The following is a 16,474-nucleotide window of genomic DNA, read 5'->3' on the forward strand; positions in this document are numbered from 1 at the left end:
TAAATAAGGCCACTTGTATTCCACAAAATTATTTAAAATACTTCCTCCTTGGCATCCTTCCCCCGCCCCACCCCATTTCCTCTCTCTTTGTTCTTCACTGAGATAATTTTAACATCTTCAAGGACAGTAGCTTATTAGAAAATAGTATCTTTAAATGTTAATAGATAACATCTAAGTAATGAAAACGTTCACATCTCTTGTTCTGCAGTTACCTGAGACCCTATTTCAGTCCTGAGATTCTTGGAGCACATGATTATGCAGAAGGTTTCTAACTCTCTTTGAGTTTAATGCTTAGTGTGTATCTGACACTATTTCTATATATTTGTATATATTATGTAACTTGGTGCAGTGTGTTGGTGGTGAGTTATTTTTTCCTTGTTGCAATTTAACAAACGTTTACACTGGCTGTAATGGTACCAATAGATAACTAGCCTTAAACATTGGCAGATCCGTGCAAACTGGGTGGGAGTGTGTCCCCATCCCCTGCGTGCCCCGCTAGTCAGTTATTTCCTAAAGTATAGACTTTGATTAAAAATGCTTCTGAGGCTAGTACTTTTTAAAATGCAACTCAGTTATGCTTATTTTATAAAACTCCATCTGTAGAAACTGAATATCAGATTTGATTACAATAGAAAGTAAGAGCATGCTAAAATAACTAAGTATAACAAGTTGTGAATTCTTGAAATTCTGAATTCATGGAAAACTTGAAGGTTACTACTTTCAGGTTCTCAAAGTACTTTTACCTGCATTTAACAAGTATGACCCAAAGAGTCTAAATGAGCTTTTATCAATAAATAGATTTTAAAACTTGATAATCAATTTTTATATGAGTAGCTATAAACAGTTGAGAGTACTTGGAAATTACTTTCCTCTTAAGATATTAAATAGTTTCTTGGTGAAGTCACTATTAATTTACTTGGCAATTTCTTTCTTTCTGGATAATGCAAAGCTAAACAGTCTATTCTTTGTCTTAAATATGAATTGGAAATTAGCAAATTATTTATTATATCTTGTTGTTGTCAAAAGAATAGGCCAGGTAAACTTTTAAATCTCATATCGATTTCAGACTCTTGCATCAAAGCTAATTGCCAGGGTTTTTTTTTTAATTGGAGTATAGATAGTTTTATTTTAAACTATCTAATTTTTATAGAAACTTAGTTCTTTAACTGGGGAGCAGAGAGGGGGTGGATATGGTATAAGGAAAAAGGAGACAGAAATGTATTCGCATAGGCAGAATCAAACCACAGAGATATATTTGCACAGGCAGGATCAAACCACAGAAATATATTCGCATAGGCAGGGTCAAACCACAGAAATATATTCGCAGAGGTAGGGTCAAACCACAGAAATATATTCGCATAGGCAGGGTCAAACCACAGACATATATTCGTATAGGCAGGATCAAACCACAGAAATATATTCACATGGGCAGGATCAAACCACAGAAATACATTCACATAGGCAGAATCAAACCACAGTATTAAATCTTACCTATGGGTGGACGAATGTACAATTCCTTACTATGTGGTTCTACAATTTCTTTATGAGTAGAGGGATAGGTGGTGAGTGTCTCTAAAACCTCTGCATCTACCAGTCTTTTCTGAGGATGCTCCAGTCTCCACTGGATCAGCCACCAAAATGTCCCAACCATGGACCTATCAGAGGAGGAACCACCACCTCAACTTCCTGAAATTTCTTCCAGAGGATTTCCAGAGTTCCCCACCATGTTTTCCTCTTCAGCCATTCAGTTGATTTCCTTTCACAAAAAATCCCTTCCTCTTGTGTTCACATACAATTTTTTAGTCCGCTTCTCCCATGTATATTTTCACTTTTATCCACTTACCACAGAAAATAGCTCTCTCCTTCACTGACTCTTTCCAACTCTCACAAGTTCTCAGGAGATTGGCTTATGAATTGGAAACCATCGGATTTCCTCTGAAACATTTTCTAGGCCACCCACTTTAAGGAACCAATGCCCCCAACTCTAAAACCTTTGAAATTCCCCAGATATCCTCCGCAGAATCTCCACAAGGCTTCACTCTAATTAAGTCTATCAGCATTTAATGTAATGTACTTAACACAACCATTTTTTTCCTATTTTTAAAAATTACTCACGTAGCAACTGCCCTGGCCTTATTTTTTATTGCAAATACTTAGTTGTATGCATCAAAGCCATACTGTGGATAAAGGAGATTTTCTTGTGGGCTGGCCCGAGAACTGAATCACCATTTAAAACATCATTTCTAAAGACGAAGGTATTCTGAGTGCCAAACATTCAAGGCTGAAAACCTTCTGAAATACAACCCACCTATAAATTAAGTATGCCTTCCAAATGCACTCTCCTCACTTCAGCCTCCAAGTGCAAGTAGGCCTGACCGGGTTCAGCTCTAACAGGAAGTGTACTGTTTGGTTATCCCATGAGTTACCCGAATGTCCACAAGGTTTGAAGAGGAGACACTGACCACGTTGGAAAGCCACCACCATGTCCGTGTTCTCCTAAGACCTGTGACTGTCTTAGGAGAAAGTGGGCACAAGATCTCACCCACATCCCACTCATTTGTTACCCAAGTACAGAGCATCGACAACTAAATTAGGGTTGCGGGCAGGGAGGACACATTCAGAAGGGCGTGAGGTTTTTATCTGTAAGTGCTTGCCTCATGTTAGCCTGCGCAGGGACCCACTCAGCCTGCTTTCTGACACTGTTCAAACGTCTGAGCGTGGGGGTAGAAAGAAGCCCGGGGAGATGATGGGCTTCAGGAAAAGCTTGACTGAGGTGCACAGACACTTGCGGAGTGCAGCTCAAGCAAGCATGAGGGGTGGCACTTGGGAGTGTCACTGTCACCCCGGCTTTCACTCCCAACTCCAATGAAAAGGCTGTGGTCTCTGGTTTTCTGTTCCTCCCATGATAGTTCCACTTCATTTCTCTGTCTTCTACAAGCCTGGGGGCAGAAGCAGGTGGCCGTGAAGTTTCTACTTCCAGACTCCATGGTCTAGGGCAGGGACAGAGGGTTTGGAGGCGGCCATTTCCCCACATCCTACCATCTGAAATATTCTGAAACCTTCAACTGTCTGCAGCACTCCAACCAATCCATTAAATCTAATTCGTTCCAGATCCTTCTTGGAATAAAATTTTAGAATTGGGTAAAGTATTTCTCAACTATTCTAAAGGCAGTAAAATAATGATTTCAAACTACCAATTTTCTTATTTTGGTGGACTCTATCCTAGGGTTGGGAGAGTCCTTCAAACAGGCTACAATCTCTCAATAAGATGAAGTTGAAAAAGTAAACACGATTAAGGAAGCAAATTTGCATAGAGAGTAAAGAATTTTTTTAATTGGCAAGATTTTGTCAGGAACGGCCAAGTACGAGATGCTGGGACACAGAGCTACGGATCGTAAGACTGTGCCCAGAGAGCAAAACAAACAAGGTGGTCAAATCCAACCTGCGTTAAGATCACAGTAGAATGTTCTGGGGCTGAGTTCAAGAAGGGAGAATCCTGAGGTAAAAATGATCTCATGGGGACTGGACTAGGACAACTGATAGCAAGAGAGAAAGCCAAGGTAGAAAGAACTGTCTTTGGAGCCGCGGAAAGCAGGAAGTTACCACTGAGAACTGATCTCTCGAACAAGATCGCTCCCACAGGAAGTCCAAATTACAACCAGAGAGTGCAGACATGGAAAGCAGAAACACAGAAACTGTTCATCAGGGATTACAGCCCTGCAAATTGCTTTTTTAAATCAGACAGTGGCTTGGCAAACTTGCATAGTTTTGTCTTATCCTTAAGAGAATTTTCTTCCTTCATAACTGCCTCCATGTGCTACTGCTTCTTGTTAATTCAGAGTGCAGGACACTTGGTACTTCGTAGGTCAGCAGCTCCCAGCCCAACTCTCTCTCTCTCTGTCTCTCTTTCCCTCTCTCTCCCTCACCCTTCCCTCCTCCTCCCTCTCTCCCCCCTTCCCTCCCCCCTCCCCTCCCTCTCTCCCCTCCCTCTCTCCCCCTCTCTCTCCCCTCCCTCTCTCCCCCGCCCTTCCCTCCCCCTCTCTCTCTCCCCTCCCTCTCTCCTCTCTCCTCTCTCTCTCCTTTCTCTCCTGCTCTCTCTGATAGAGGAACTTCATTCACCTGTTACTTATAACACCACCTGTAGTAGTGTTACTTATCACATGGCCAATTTTCAGCCACCAAAGACATACTTTCTGAGGTCTATTTCTCTTTGCCTTACCTTCTCTTTAAGATGGTCTTCAAGTTCTCATGTATATTTCAGAAGGTAAAAACACATGTCCAACAACTAAGCTTCAAAATCACCAAAGGAGTGAACTGATTCTTTCAGTTATGCTTTGCATGAACTGTTCAGGAGGTTAAAAAACAGCTGTGGTTTTTTTTCTCTCCCAACAAATCCTGAACATTTATGTCTTAAAGAAAATGACATGGTGGACCGACCCCTTGGACTTGTCTGTTTCGATTTAATTACAGGCAAAGTGTCACAGGAGAGAAGGGCGCCGCCCCTTGTGGACTAGGAATATCCGAAATCCGAAGGCAAATGACAAACAAGTTGAAAACAGAGTGTGTGTTGCGTTTGTTTGGATCCACAGAGCCCTTAATCCAATGTCACCCAACTCTTCTTCCAAAGCTGCATTTCCAACTGCATTGCACATTCCAGCCACACAGTATCCCTTTAATCTGTAAATTTCAACCTATCCTAGAGTAAGAGTTTGTGAAGATTTATGAAAATAGAAAACTCCTGTTGGGGTCAGATTCAGACTAGCCCTGGGGAGAGAGCCATATTGCTAACAGTCGTTTCCTCATTGCAGGAAGAAGCAATTTTCATGTTTGTTCTAAAGAAGATACATGAGTGTTTACCACCAGCTTGCACAGCACTTAGCAAACATTACCCTGAACCGGAAGTCCGCCTAACATGGGCGCTAAGGGGCCAGCCTCCCTCACCCCTAAGGGTTTCAGATTAAGGAAAAACTTGACTTATGGGTTCATGATCCATTGTGAAACAGGCTCTGAAAATTCATCTGGAAAATAGCCTTTAACTAACTGTTTACATTTCTTGGATAACTTCTACCTTGTTTTTTGGGTTGTATTTTGTTTTGTCCTTGGAAATAATTTCTGGAATGCCATTTGAGAAAACTGTGTTGCGAGCCATTGTAAGACTTTCTGATGATGGTGTTTAAGCGCGGCTTCCTCTGTTTGTAAAACAATGTCACTAAAAGAAAGGAACACATTTTATCAGCCAACCCCTGCTGTGTCATACGTTCATTCTCTAGCTCAGAGAAAGTCCTTTGTTTTACCGAGAGACCACTTAGAAATATTTGTGAGAAACGGTACACCAGGGACCACCACAATAGGTTGTGTCATAACGTTATCCGTGCACAAGCTGCATCTGATATGAACACACAGGAAGCTGAAGAGTTTTCTTCTCTTTGGGTTATTATTTTACTACAGCTACTACTGCTACCACCGCTGCTGCTGCTACTACTACTACTACTACTACTAGGCTACACCTTGGGAATAAAACATATGCCCTAGTTCTTTCCAGCATCTCTGCTCTATAGTTTGGTTACTTACAAAGTTAACAAGTCTCTCAGTGACCTATTAAAAAAAGAAGAAATTGGACATAACAAATCTCAAAGCAAAAATTACACACACACACACACACACACACACACACACACAGAGTGTATGATGGAAAACATATAAGGGAATCTTAAAGATTTCCACAATTCTGAATTTTCTGTCTAAGCTCAAGTTTTAATCTTACGCTGTAAAGGTTTCTCTATCAGATTCTCCACCACTGAGTATCCCTGAGCTAACTCATGGCTCACCTGCCATTGTCCTGGAATACTGCAAAGGCCATGGGGCTGACCCTCACCCCACTCCCAGGCACCTCATCACCCCAGTGCTCTGAACATCACCTCTAGCTACCTGACCTCTGAAATATTCAGTTCAGCATCCAAGACTCTAAATCAATCTCCTGCTTTTCTATTTTTCCTCACTTCCTTTCTCCACTAGCCCTTTTCTTCCTTGATATGAAAACTTTCTCTGAGTCAGTCCACCCACCCGACTCCCAAGGCTGCCTTTGGCCATGCTTTCTTTCCTGCCAAGCCTGGAATCCACGATGAGCTGGTTAAAACATTCTTGTACAAGCTCCCTTACTTCGCCTCCCTTGTCCTCTATCCTTTCCGAGTCCCTGCACCCTCCCAGATTTTGGCTTCTCTACCACTTAGCCTGCGGGCTTGCTGCAGACCGAGGGCAGCTCGTGCTCCCTGGGCCGCAGCATCTGCAGACTCCCCTCTGCCATCTGATGGTCTCTCCCTTCGGCTCTCCTCAACCGGCTTCTCCAGACCTTCACTCCTCTCCCCGTACCTCCTATCCAGTCTCTTGAACATCACTACTATTAGCAGGTGACCTTAAAGCGAGACAGTCTTCAAATGACCCATTTCCCATTCCAAATTCCTCCTCACCGCTCGCCTCCCGCCCACACATACACCTTCCAATCATCTCTCCCTCATCCTTAGCTCCTCTCCAGCACTTTCAGAGGAAAGTTCTCCCAGTTCCAAATTTAACTTTGCTGCATTGACTATTCCCCATTTCCTGTATCTGCAACCTCCTCTCTACTAGCTCCTTCCTTGGAGCCTATAACGTTACTTATTTCCTCCATCTTCAAAACAAACAATAAGCAAATAACTTGCCTCTGTATCCTCTTACAAGAACGGATTTCTTTTCCCTTCCACTGTTAGCCAAGCTTGCTACCCCTACTTCCTTATTTCTCTTTTACTCTTATTATAATTTTTTTGGTTTTCATCTTAAGAGGTACTAAACGTCCATCATAGGAATATATCAGGCAAGACGTAAAAAGATAAAGAAGAAAATATTTAATTTCCAGTAATGTCACCACCCACTTACTGTTATATTTTCTATTTATTTATGCATTATTTTTTCACTTCACCCATAAACATTTCATTGTATATTGCCAATAATTAAGGACACTCTTTAGAAATCCATAATTCCATTATCATAACTAAAAAGTAATTAGCAAAACTTCCTTAATATCATTAAAACTCCACCACTGCCTAACAATTAGATGGCTATTCTGAATAGTCCTATTTCTGACGCACAATGTAAATAAACAGCCATTTTAAAAAATCGTATTATGTGTGCAATTTTGTAGCCTGCCTTTTCCTCTTACTAAGATCTTATATCTTTCTAAATTACTCCATAGCTCTACATCATTTTTAAAAAACTGTCCAGTAGTCTTTTGTATAAATGTCGTAACTTTTAAACCAGCATCCTCTTTATGCCCTTAAAGCTTTATGCTACTATCTTTTGTCTCCCTTCTAAATAGCTGCTAAGAATATTCATGTTTTATTTTGCTTTGTTCCAGTGCTTTCTTATTTGGAGGATGAAGCTGCACCTCATCTCTTAGCCGTTAGGAATTAGTTAATATGAGAATAAGATTGAGATTTAATTTCATACTTCTTCAAATAATTATCCATTTCTCTAAACCCATTCATTCTTTAGCTTCTGTGGTTCAGTTTCCACCTATACCAATCCCCTGCTCAGGAAAGGGCATCCATAACTTCTTTTTTTGTTTTTTTTTAATTGAGATATAATTGACATATAACATTTTATTGTATTCAGATGTACAACATAATGATTCGATATTTGTATCTATTGCAAAATGATCATGATGTCTGGTTAACATCCATCACTTTATATATTTACAAATTCTTTTCCCTTGGGATGAGAACTTTTAAGATGTACTCTCTTAGCAGTTTTCAGATATACACTACACTATTGTTACTTATAGCCACCATGCTATACATTACATCCCCAGGACTTATTTACTTTATAACTGAGATTTGTACTTTTTGATCCCCTTCACCCATTTCACCCACCACTGACCCTCACCTCTCACAACCACCAATCTATTCTCTGATAAGTTTGTTTCGTGATTTTTTTTGTTTTTGTTTTCTTAGATTTCACTTGTAAGTAAGATCATAAGGTCTTTCTGTGTCTTATTTCACTGAACATATTGCCCTCAAGGTCCATCCGTGTTGTCACAAATGGCAGGACTTCCTTCTTTTTTATGGCTGAATAATTCTGCATTGTATATCGTTGTATATGTTTAGCACAATTTCTTTGTCCATTCATCCGCTGGTGGACACTTAGGTTGCTTCCAGGTTTGGCTATTGGAAACAGTGTTGCACTGAACATGAGGGCAGATAGCTTTCCCAGTTAGTGTTTTTGTTTTCTTCGGGTGACTATCCAGAAGTGGAGTTGCTGGATCGTATGTCCATACTTAAGACTTAAGTGACAAATTCAGTGAATCCTTTCAGTCCTAACCTTTCTTTATTCCTCGGCAGGATTTAACATTCTTAGTCACTTATTTTTCATTTATTTTTCTTTTCTGCTACATTCTTTTGGTCAAGCAAGTCCCTGAAGCCAGCCCAGGCTTAAGGGGGGGATTAGACCCTAACCTGTCCATGGGAGGAAGAGCAAAGAATCTAGCCCATCAGTCACTATTTCTGCAACTTTCTTTTCCTGAGGCTGCTGCAGAATCACTTTCCTGGGGTGTCTCCTACATCTGATTTCCCCCTGTGACTTTTCCCGGCTGGGTCTCCTTCCTCTTTTTTTTTTTTTTTCTGATATTTGTTGGATGTTATATATGACTCTATGCTTCTCACTTGACATTTTCTCATGGGGCAACTCAGACCAGTTGGCAGACAGTGACTGTACAGCTTGACAGGTGCTGATGGAGAGCACAGCCATCATCTGGAACATCAGACAGGCCTCAGGGAGTCAGCCTGGTGCAGGGCAGGAGTGGAGCATCGTTCTGCTTGCTGGGAAGCAGGATGCCCGGGCCTCTTAATGAAGGGGGAGGCTGGTGCAGCAGACGGAGGTCAGCATATAGGGGGCTGTGTCATACCAAGAAGCCTGGACTCTATCTTTCTGTTTATCCAGTAGATTTTTCTAGGTTCTTAGGACATGATGAGCCCTATCATTTCAGCTGCAGTGTAGGCATATCTTTTTTCATTCCACGGAGACGAGCATACTAGGATTCTTCCTGTGACTACAAAAAAAAGACTGGGTAAAAGAAGATGTGCTGTCAGGGACAGGTAGTGGGGAGCAAAAAATTAGGTTTTATATTCAGTCGGTCTAAAATAAAGAATTTTAATGGGATACTATGTGTGATTTACTGGAATTCTCAAAATATTTATTCGGTGATCAGATAGGGCCAGCATGGAGCCTGAGATAACATCGTAAGTTCTGGAACACTTGCAAAACAAACTCAGGGCTGAAAACAAGCTCCATCATGGCACACTGTTCACGTGGTGTGCTAGGGAAGAGTCATGTTCATTGCAACACAGCTCTCTCCTGAGGGAGCACTACTTAACAGCTACAGGGTTTGGGGCCCAGACACGCCCAAGTCCTTGACCACATCTGGCTGTTTCCCCACCATCAGCACCTCACTTTTCTGCCACCTCAGGATGCATCTCACCACACAGAATATCCCTCGGTTCCCTGATCGACAATGAGAGCAAAGTAATGGGAAAATGACAGCTCACGCTTAGAAAGTCACTTCCACCCTCTCTGCCCTTACGGGGAAATCACTTCTGCTTAAAATCTTATGCTTATAAAGATAAACTTTCCAGGAGTGCATTCCCCGGGCTTCAGGGATTCCTATAAGTGGAGAATGGAAAGGCTTGTTTGCCGCCAGCGTGGTTCCTCTTGCTGATGCGTATGCTGCTGGTCAATGAGAACGGGTCTGAATTCTCAGGTGAATCACAGTCAAGAAAAAAAAAAATTGCCTAGCACTCAAGGCAAGTGAAAAGGTGCCGAGCGCTCATGTACCTGATGTGCTGTTTCTGGCTCGCTCTTTGCAGCCCGCTGCCCCCGCCGAAGACACCCCCGAGCTCAGCGCCTTTTTGCGAAACTCCACCATCCCTCATCTGGTCAGGAAGAGAGACGTGCCTGCGCTGGAGCCTCACAGACAGAGCCCCGCCAAGGTCCTGGTGAGTTGTCTCAGTGCGCAGATTTTGGATTGGACAGAATTCGCAAATGCACGTGGTTTTAACTTCAAGTACTGCTTTTCAGTCCCCTCCCAGGCTCAGATACGCCCAAATTTTGGGCAGTACGTATTGTAGGTGTGAAAGCAACTACTTTTTTTTTTATTGTTTGTAATATAACCTTTTCACTCTTCTGAACCTGCCCTGGGGGCCACAGGAGAGAAATAACAATGAAAACATAAAAGGTGACCTTTCATGCATTTCAAGAAGACAAAGATTCAGTCATCAGCTGGTCCCCAGACACTGAACTGGTGAGAGTTTGAAGTGAGCCTGGAACACTGCCCATGCAGTGGGTCCTTGGGGTGTCCATTCCTGACTCTCACAATTCTCTGCTCCAGTGGAAGAATCGAGGATGGTATTTGCAGATTTCCTGGGCCCAAAGCAGTGGGGTCTGTGGTGGATCTAGCCTGAGCTTAGTCAGCCCTTCGTGAAACTGTGGACGGCATTCATGACTCAGCTTTTTTTTCTGGCCACGCTGCGTGTCATGCACTATTTTATCTTAGTTCCTGGACCAAGTTTCAACCCCCTGCCCCCTGCAGTGGAAGTACGGAGTCTTAACCAGTGGACGGAGAGGGAAGTCCCATAACTCAGCATTTTAGATTCAGTTTTCCCACTCATTCCAATGTGAATGTTAATGCCATTGGTTGTATGTGTAAAAAAGGTTAAAATGTTGTGGTTTCTTTCAATGTATGTCTTTTTAAAAAATTTATGCCAGACCTCACATATAATGAGTGTACTGTCTCAAGAATCTTTGATCATTGTAACAAACGATAATAAAACCAACATAATCTCCCAGCGCTTCACAAGTAGAGACACATAGGGATGGGTAGGGCAAAAAGTAACCAAATATATAGAAAAACAGCAGTATAAAACAGAATTTTTTCAAGTCAGGATGACAGACTGAACACATGTATTTGCCTAGTTTTCTTCCCCAGATCCCACTGAAAAGACAATAAAAATTTAATTAGTGAAAATGTATGTCTTGAACATGCTCTGACATGTATTTATTTCATCTTGACCATACAAACAGTTTCAAACACGGAAATGGCCACAAAGTGCAAGGAGCAAGTCTAACATAATCAGTTAAACTTAAATCAAGAGAGGAACATTTATTATAATATTGATAGAAGTACCTGCAATTACATGGCAAAAAGCTATGGCAGTTGGCAGATACGACTCAAGTTCCTGTAAATTTTTATGGCACTGTAAATTAATTTTTCAAAACATAAGAGTAGGGAATCTATATGCTATGCAGTTTACGATAAATTAATAAAACTAATATTATTATTTTTTAAAAGTTTCCAGGAAGAATGACAGAACAGAAAACAATGATTTAAGTTATGAGGTTGTAAGGTACAGCATGGTTACTACAATTAATAATACCGTACTGCATATTTGAAAGTTGCTGAGAGAGTAGAGCTTAAAAGTGCTCATCACAAGAAAAAAAAATTATGTAACTATGCGTGGTGATGGGTGTTAGGTAGACTTATTGTGGTGCTCATTTCACAATATGTACAAATATCGAATCATTTCATTGTATACCTGAAACTAATCATGTTCTATGTCAATTATACCTCAATTCCTTTTTTTTTGAATTTTCTCTTTTTTATACAGCATTATTAGTTATTATTAGTTACCTATTTTATTATTATCTATTATTATTAGTTATCTATTTTATACGTATTAGTGTATAAATGTCAATCCCAATTGCCCAATTCATCACACCACCCCCCACCCCACTGCTTTTCCCCCTTGGTGTCCATACGTTTGTTCTCTACATCTGTGTCTCAATTTCTACCTTGCAAACCAGTTATCGGTACCATTTTTCTAGGTTCCACATGTATGCATTAATATACAAGATTTGTTTTTCTCCTTCTGACTTACCTCACTCTCTATGACAGTCTCTAGATTCATCCACGTCTCTACAAATGACCCAATTTCGTTCCTTTTTATGGCTGAGTAATATTCCATTGTATATATGTACACATCTTCTTCATCCATTCGTCTGTTGATGGGCATTTAGGTTGCTTCCATGACCTGGCTATTGTGAATAGTGCTGCAATGAACATTGGGGTGCATGTATCTTTTTGAATTATGGTTTTCTCTGGGTATATGCCCAATAGTGAGATTGCTGGGTCAGGTGGTAATTCTATTTTTAGTTTTTTAAGGAACCTCCATACTGTTCTGCATAGTGGCTGTATCAATTTACATTCCTACCAACAGTGCAAGAGGGTTCCCTTTTCTCCACACCCTCTCCAGCATCTGTTGTTTGTAGATTTTCTGATGATGCCCATTCTCATTTGCATTTCTCTAATAATTAGTGATGTTGAGCAGCTTTTCATGTGCTTCTTGGCCATCTGCATGTCTTCTCTGGAGAAGTGTCTATTTAGGTCTTCTGCCCATTTTTGGATTGGGTTGTTCTTTTAATATTGAGCTGCATGAGCTGTTTATATATTTTGGAGATTAAGCCTTTGTCCGTTGATTCATTTGCAAATATTTTCACCCATTCTGAGGGTTGTCTTTTTGTCTTGTTTGTAGTTTCCTCTGCTTTGCAAAAGCTTTTAAGTTTCATCAGGTCCCATTCGTTTATTTCTGTTTTTATTTCTATTACTCTAGGAGGTAGATCAAAAAAGATCTTGCTGTGATTTATGTCAAAGAGTGTTCTTCCTATGTTTTCCTCTAAGAGTTTTATAGTGTCCAGTCTTACATTTAGGTCTCTAATCCATTTTGAGTTTATTTTTGTGTAGGGGTTAGGGAGTGTTCTGATTTCATTCTTTTACATGTAGCTGTCCAGTTTTCCCAGCACCACTTATTGAAGAGACTGTCTTTTCTCCATTGTATATCCTTGCCTCCTTTGTCTTAGATTAGTTGACCACAGGTGCGTGGGTTTATCTCTGGGCTTTCTAGCCTGTGCCATTGATCTATATTTCTGTTTTTCTGTCAATACCATATTGTCTTGATTACTGTAGCTTTGTAATATAGTCTGAAGTCAGGGAGTCTGATTCCTCCAGCTCTGTTTTGTTCCCTCAAGAATGCTTTGGTTATTCGGGGTCTTTTTTGTCTCCATATAAATTTTAAGATTTTTTTTCTAATTCTGTAAAAAAAAATGCCGTTGGTAGTTTGATAGGGATTGCACTGAATCTGTAGATTGCTTTGGGTAGTAGAGTCATTTTCACAATGTTGATTCTTCCAATCCAAGAACATGGTATATCTCTCCATTTGTTTGTATCATCTTTAATTTCTTTCATCAGTGTCTTATAGTTTTCTGCATACAGGTCTTTTGTCTCCCTAGGTAGGTTCATTCCTAGGTATTTTATTCTTTTTATTGCATTGGTAAATGGGAGTGTTTCCTTAATTTCTCTTTCAGATTTTTCATCATTAGTATATAGGAATGCAAGAGATTTCTGTGCATTAATTTTGTATCCTGCAACTTTACCAAATTCATTGATTAGCTCTAGTAGTTTTCTGGTGGCATCTTTAGGATTCTCTATGTATAGTATCATGTCATCTGCAAACAGTGACAGTTTTACTTCTTCTTTTCCAATTTGTATTCCTTTTATTTCTTTTTCGTCTCTGATCGCCGTGGCTAGGACTTCCAAAACTATGTTGAATGACAGTGGTGAGAGTGGACATCCTTGTCTTGTTCCTGATCTTAGAGGAAATGCTTTCGGTTCTTCACCATTGAGAATGACGTTTTTGTGGGTTTGTCATATATGACCTTTATTATGTTGAGGTAGGTTCCTTCTATGCCCACTTTCTGGAGAGTTTTTTATCATAAATGGGTGTTGAATTTTGTCAAAAGCTTTTTCTGTATCTATTGAGATGATCATATGGTTTTTATCCTTCAATTTGTTAATATGGTGTATCACATTGATTGATTTGTGTATATTGAAGAATCCTTGCATCCCTGGGATAAATCCCACTTGATCGTGGTGTATGATCCTTTTAATGTGTTGTTGGATTCTGTTTGCTAGTATTTTGTTGAGGATTTTTGCATCTATATTCATCAGTGATATTGGTCTGTAATTTTCTTTTTTTGTAGTATCTTTGTCTGGTTTTGGTATCAGGGTGATGGTGGCCTCATAGAATGAGTTTGGGAGTGTTCCTTCCTCTGCAAGTTTTTGGAAGAGTTTGAGAAGGATGGGTGTTAGCTCTTCTCTAAATGTTTGATAGAATTCACCTGTGAAGCCATCTGGTCCTGGACTTTTGTTTGTTGGAAGATTTTTAACCACAGTTTCAATTTCATTACTTGTGATTGGTCTGTTCATATTTTCTGTTTCTTCCTGGTTCAGTCTTGGAAGGTTATACCTTTCTAAGTATTTGTCCATTTCTTCCAGGTTGTCCATTTTACTGGCATAGAGTTGCTTGTAGTAGTCTCTTAGGATGCTTTGTATTTCTGCAGTGTCTGTTGTAACTTCTCCTTTTTCATTTCTAATTTTATTGATTTGAGTCCTCTCCCTCTTTTTCTTGATTTTTTTAAAAAAAAGAAAACAATAACTGACAGCTATAGAATTCTCATATTCAGTGCCAATGAGAAAGCCCTCTGGCGAACCAATGTCCAAACCTATGGGAACCAACAATTTGGAAAATCAAGATTTGAATATATTTTCCATTTTCCACTTTGGTTTATTTCTCATGCATACGCTGAGGCAATGAAGTTCAATAACTAAAATTCCTTTGAATATTTTATTCACTTCTGTTGTAAGGTCAGATTTTTTCCCTCCTTCTCTGTCTCATAAAAGCTTTTTAATACAAGACCATTTTTAACCTCTGAATGTCATAGAAACGTATTATTTACAGATGAGAGCAAGACGATCCTTTATTTCCATATCTGATTTTGCTAACTCATGTTTTATTCCCTTTCTCTCTTATTGGTTCAAAAATTGCAAATCATCCACCTCCCCATGTCCTCAAGTCAAAACAGTTTGGGATAGAGAGTGATTATGCAAAGTTTATTTTAAAATCAAAAGCTAAATAAGATCTCCTACAGTTTTTGTTTAGTTAAAAACAACTTACTGAATACCATTTCTGATTAGGAATTTGAAAGTGCAAAATGCCAGCATCCTGTGTTGGGATCATAATTTCCAATTTGCATAGGAAAAATCTGTATCTGTTAACATGGAACTATAATTTCTCCTCCGCCTAAGAATATCCTTGCCTTTCTCATCTTGGGTCCCCGCTGCTTTTGTACTTTTCATCCCATCTCCTCCTCTCCAAGCTTTCTTTTCCTCCCTTTCACTACTCAGGGTACAGAAACCTTATCTTTCTGACCCTCCTCAGCATATGATACTCTTGACCACTTCTTGAAATCATCTCATCTCTTGCCATCCCCACAACATTCTCTTCTGGTTCTCTTCCTGCCTTCTGGCTTGCCCCTTCTTGGCATTTTTCACCGACTTCTCTTCTGCCCATCCCTAAATGCTCCTGTGCCTCAGGATTCCATCCTCAGCCCCCTCCTCTTCTCTCCCACCGATTTTGCTCTTTTAGAGAAATTTCTTGTGTGACCCTTGTGTGACTCCAGTCAGGCCTAGGTGCGCCTTCTGCCATCTTAGCCCCTCCTGACTACACTCTAGACTGTATAGGTCCATCTGGATGTCTGATCGACCCCAGCCCCAACATGTGCAAAACTGTCTCCATGACCCCCCCGAAATGTGCCTCTTCTCTAGCATTCCCAATCTCAGGAAAGCCAGTACCCATTCACTCAATCCCCCAAACAAAAGAGCTCCCCCATCCCTCCCTCTCCTTCAGCCCAACCTTTGATTAGTCACCAAGGATCTATTCTACTTCCTAAACTTCTCTAGAATTCATCTTCCTCTCTCCAGTCCCACTGCGTCAGTTCAGGGCCCCACATTTCTCACTTGGACTCTGGTCATTTCTCACTTGGCCTTTATCAACCTCCTTGCCTCCCACTCTTCTCCCTCCATTCTTCCTCACCTACCACCCATCCCCTAAAATACAAACATGATTAGATCCCTGGCTTAAAATGCTTCATGGGCTTCCCGGGACCTTCTGAATCAAACTGAAACTTCTTAGCAAATAGGAAGATTCTTTACCACCTAGACTTTACCTCATTCCTATCTCATCTCCACCTGCCCACCCCACCCCCCAAATACCCTTTTCTCCTCTCTTCTGAACATGCCCTGGTCTTATACAGGAGAACCATGCCCTCCTCACCTCATACTGCTAAGTAACTCTTCCTCGCCCTTCAAGATTCATCCTGAGCATCACCTTCTCCAAAAACCTTCCAACAGAGCTAGCTAACAGGGACCACCATCCCAGGGAGTTTACAAGAATTACCTCCTTCTGACTCCCCTCTTCTGCCTCCAGAGGGTGGGATTGGTGATACACAGCACGTCAGTAACGGAGCACAGGCAAACAGGAGAGTCCTCACAAGGGGCACA

General features: G+C 40.7%; 1 protein-coding gene across 3 annotated transcripts in view; it reads left to right on the forward strand.

The window, feature by feature from the left end:
- The window catches only part of ITGA8 (integrin subunit alpha 8), a 182,399-nt gene that overhangs the window by 135,872 nt on the left and 30,053 nt on the right, over positions 1-16,474 (forward strand). For 2 of the 3 annotated variants that reach the window (XM_030832407.3, XM_060292278.2), the window contains one exon: positions 9,891-10,019. In XM_030832407.3, the coding sequence (XP_030688267.1) occupies positions 9,891-10,019 (129 nt within the window). Of the gene's footprint in view, positions 1-4,808; positions 5,059-9,890; positions 10,020-16,474 lie in introns of those variants that run through there. The other variant, XM_030832410.3, reaches the window with a different exon arrangement.

This window comes from Globicephala melas, chromosome 2 (assembly GCF_963455315.2).
Source record: "Globicephala melas chromosome 2, mGloMel1.2, whole genome shotgun sequence".
Taxonomy (NCBI): Eukaryota; Metazoa; Chordata; class Mammalia; order Artiodactyla; family Delphinidae; genus Globicephala; species Globicephala melas.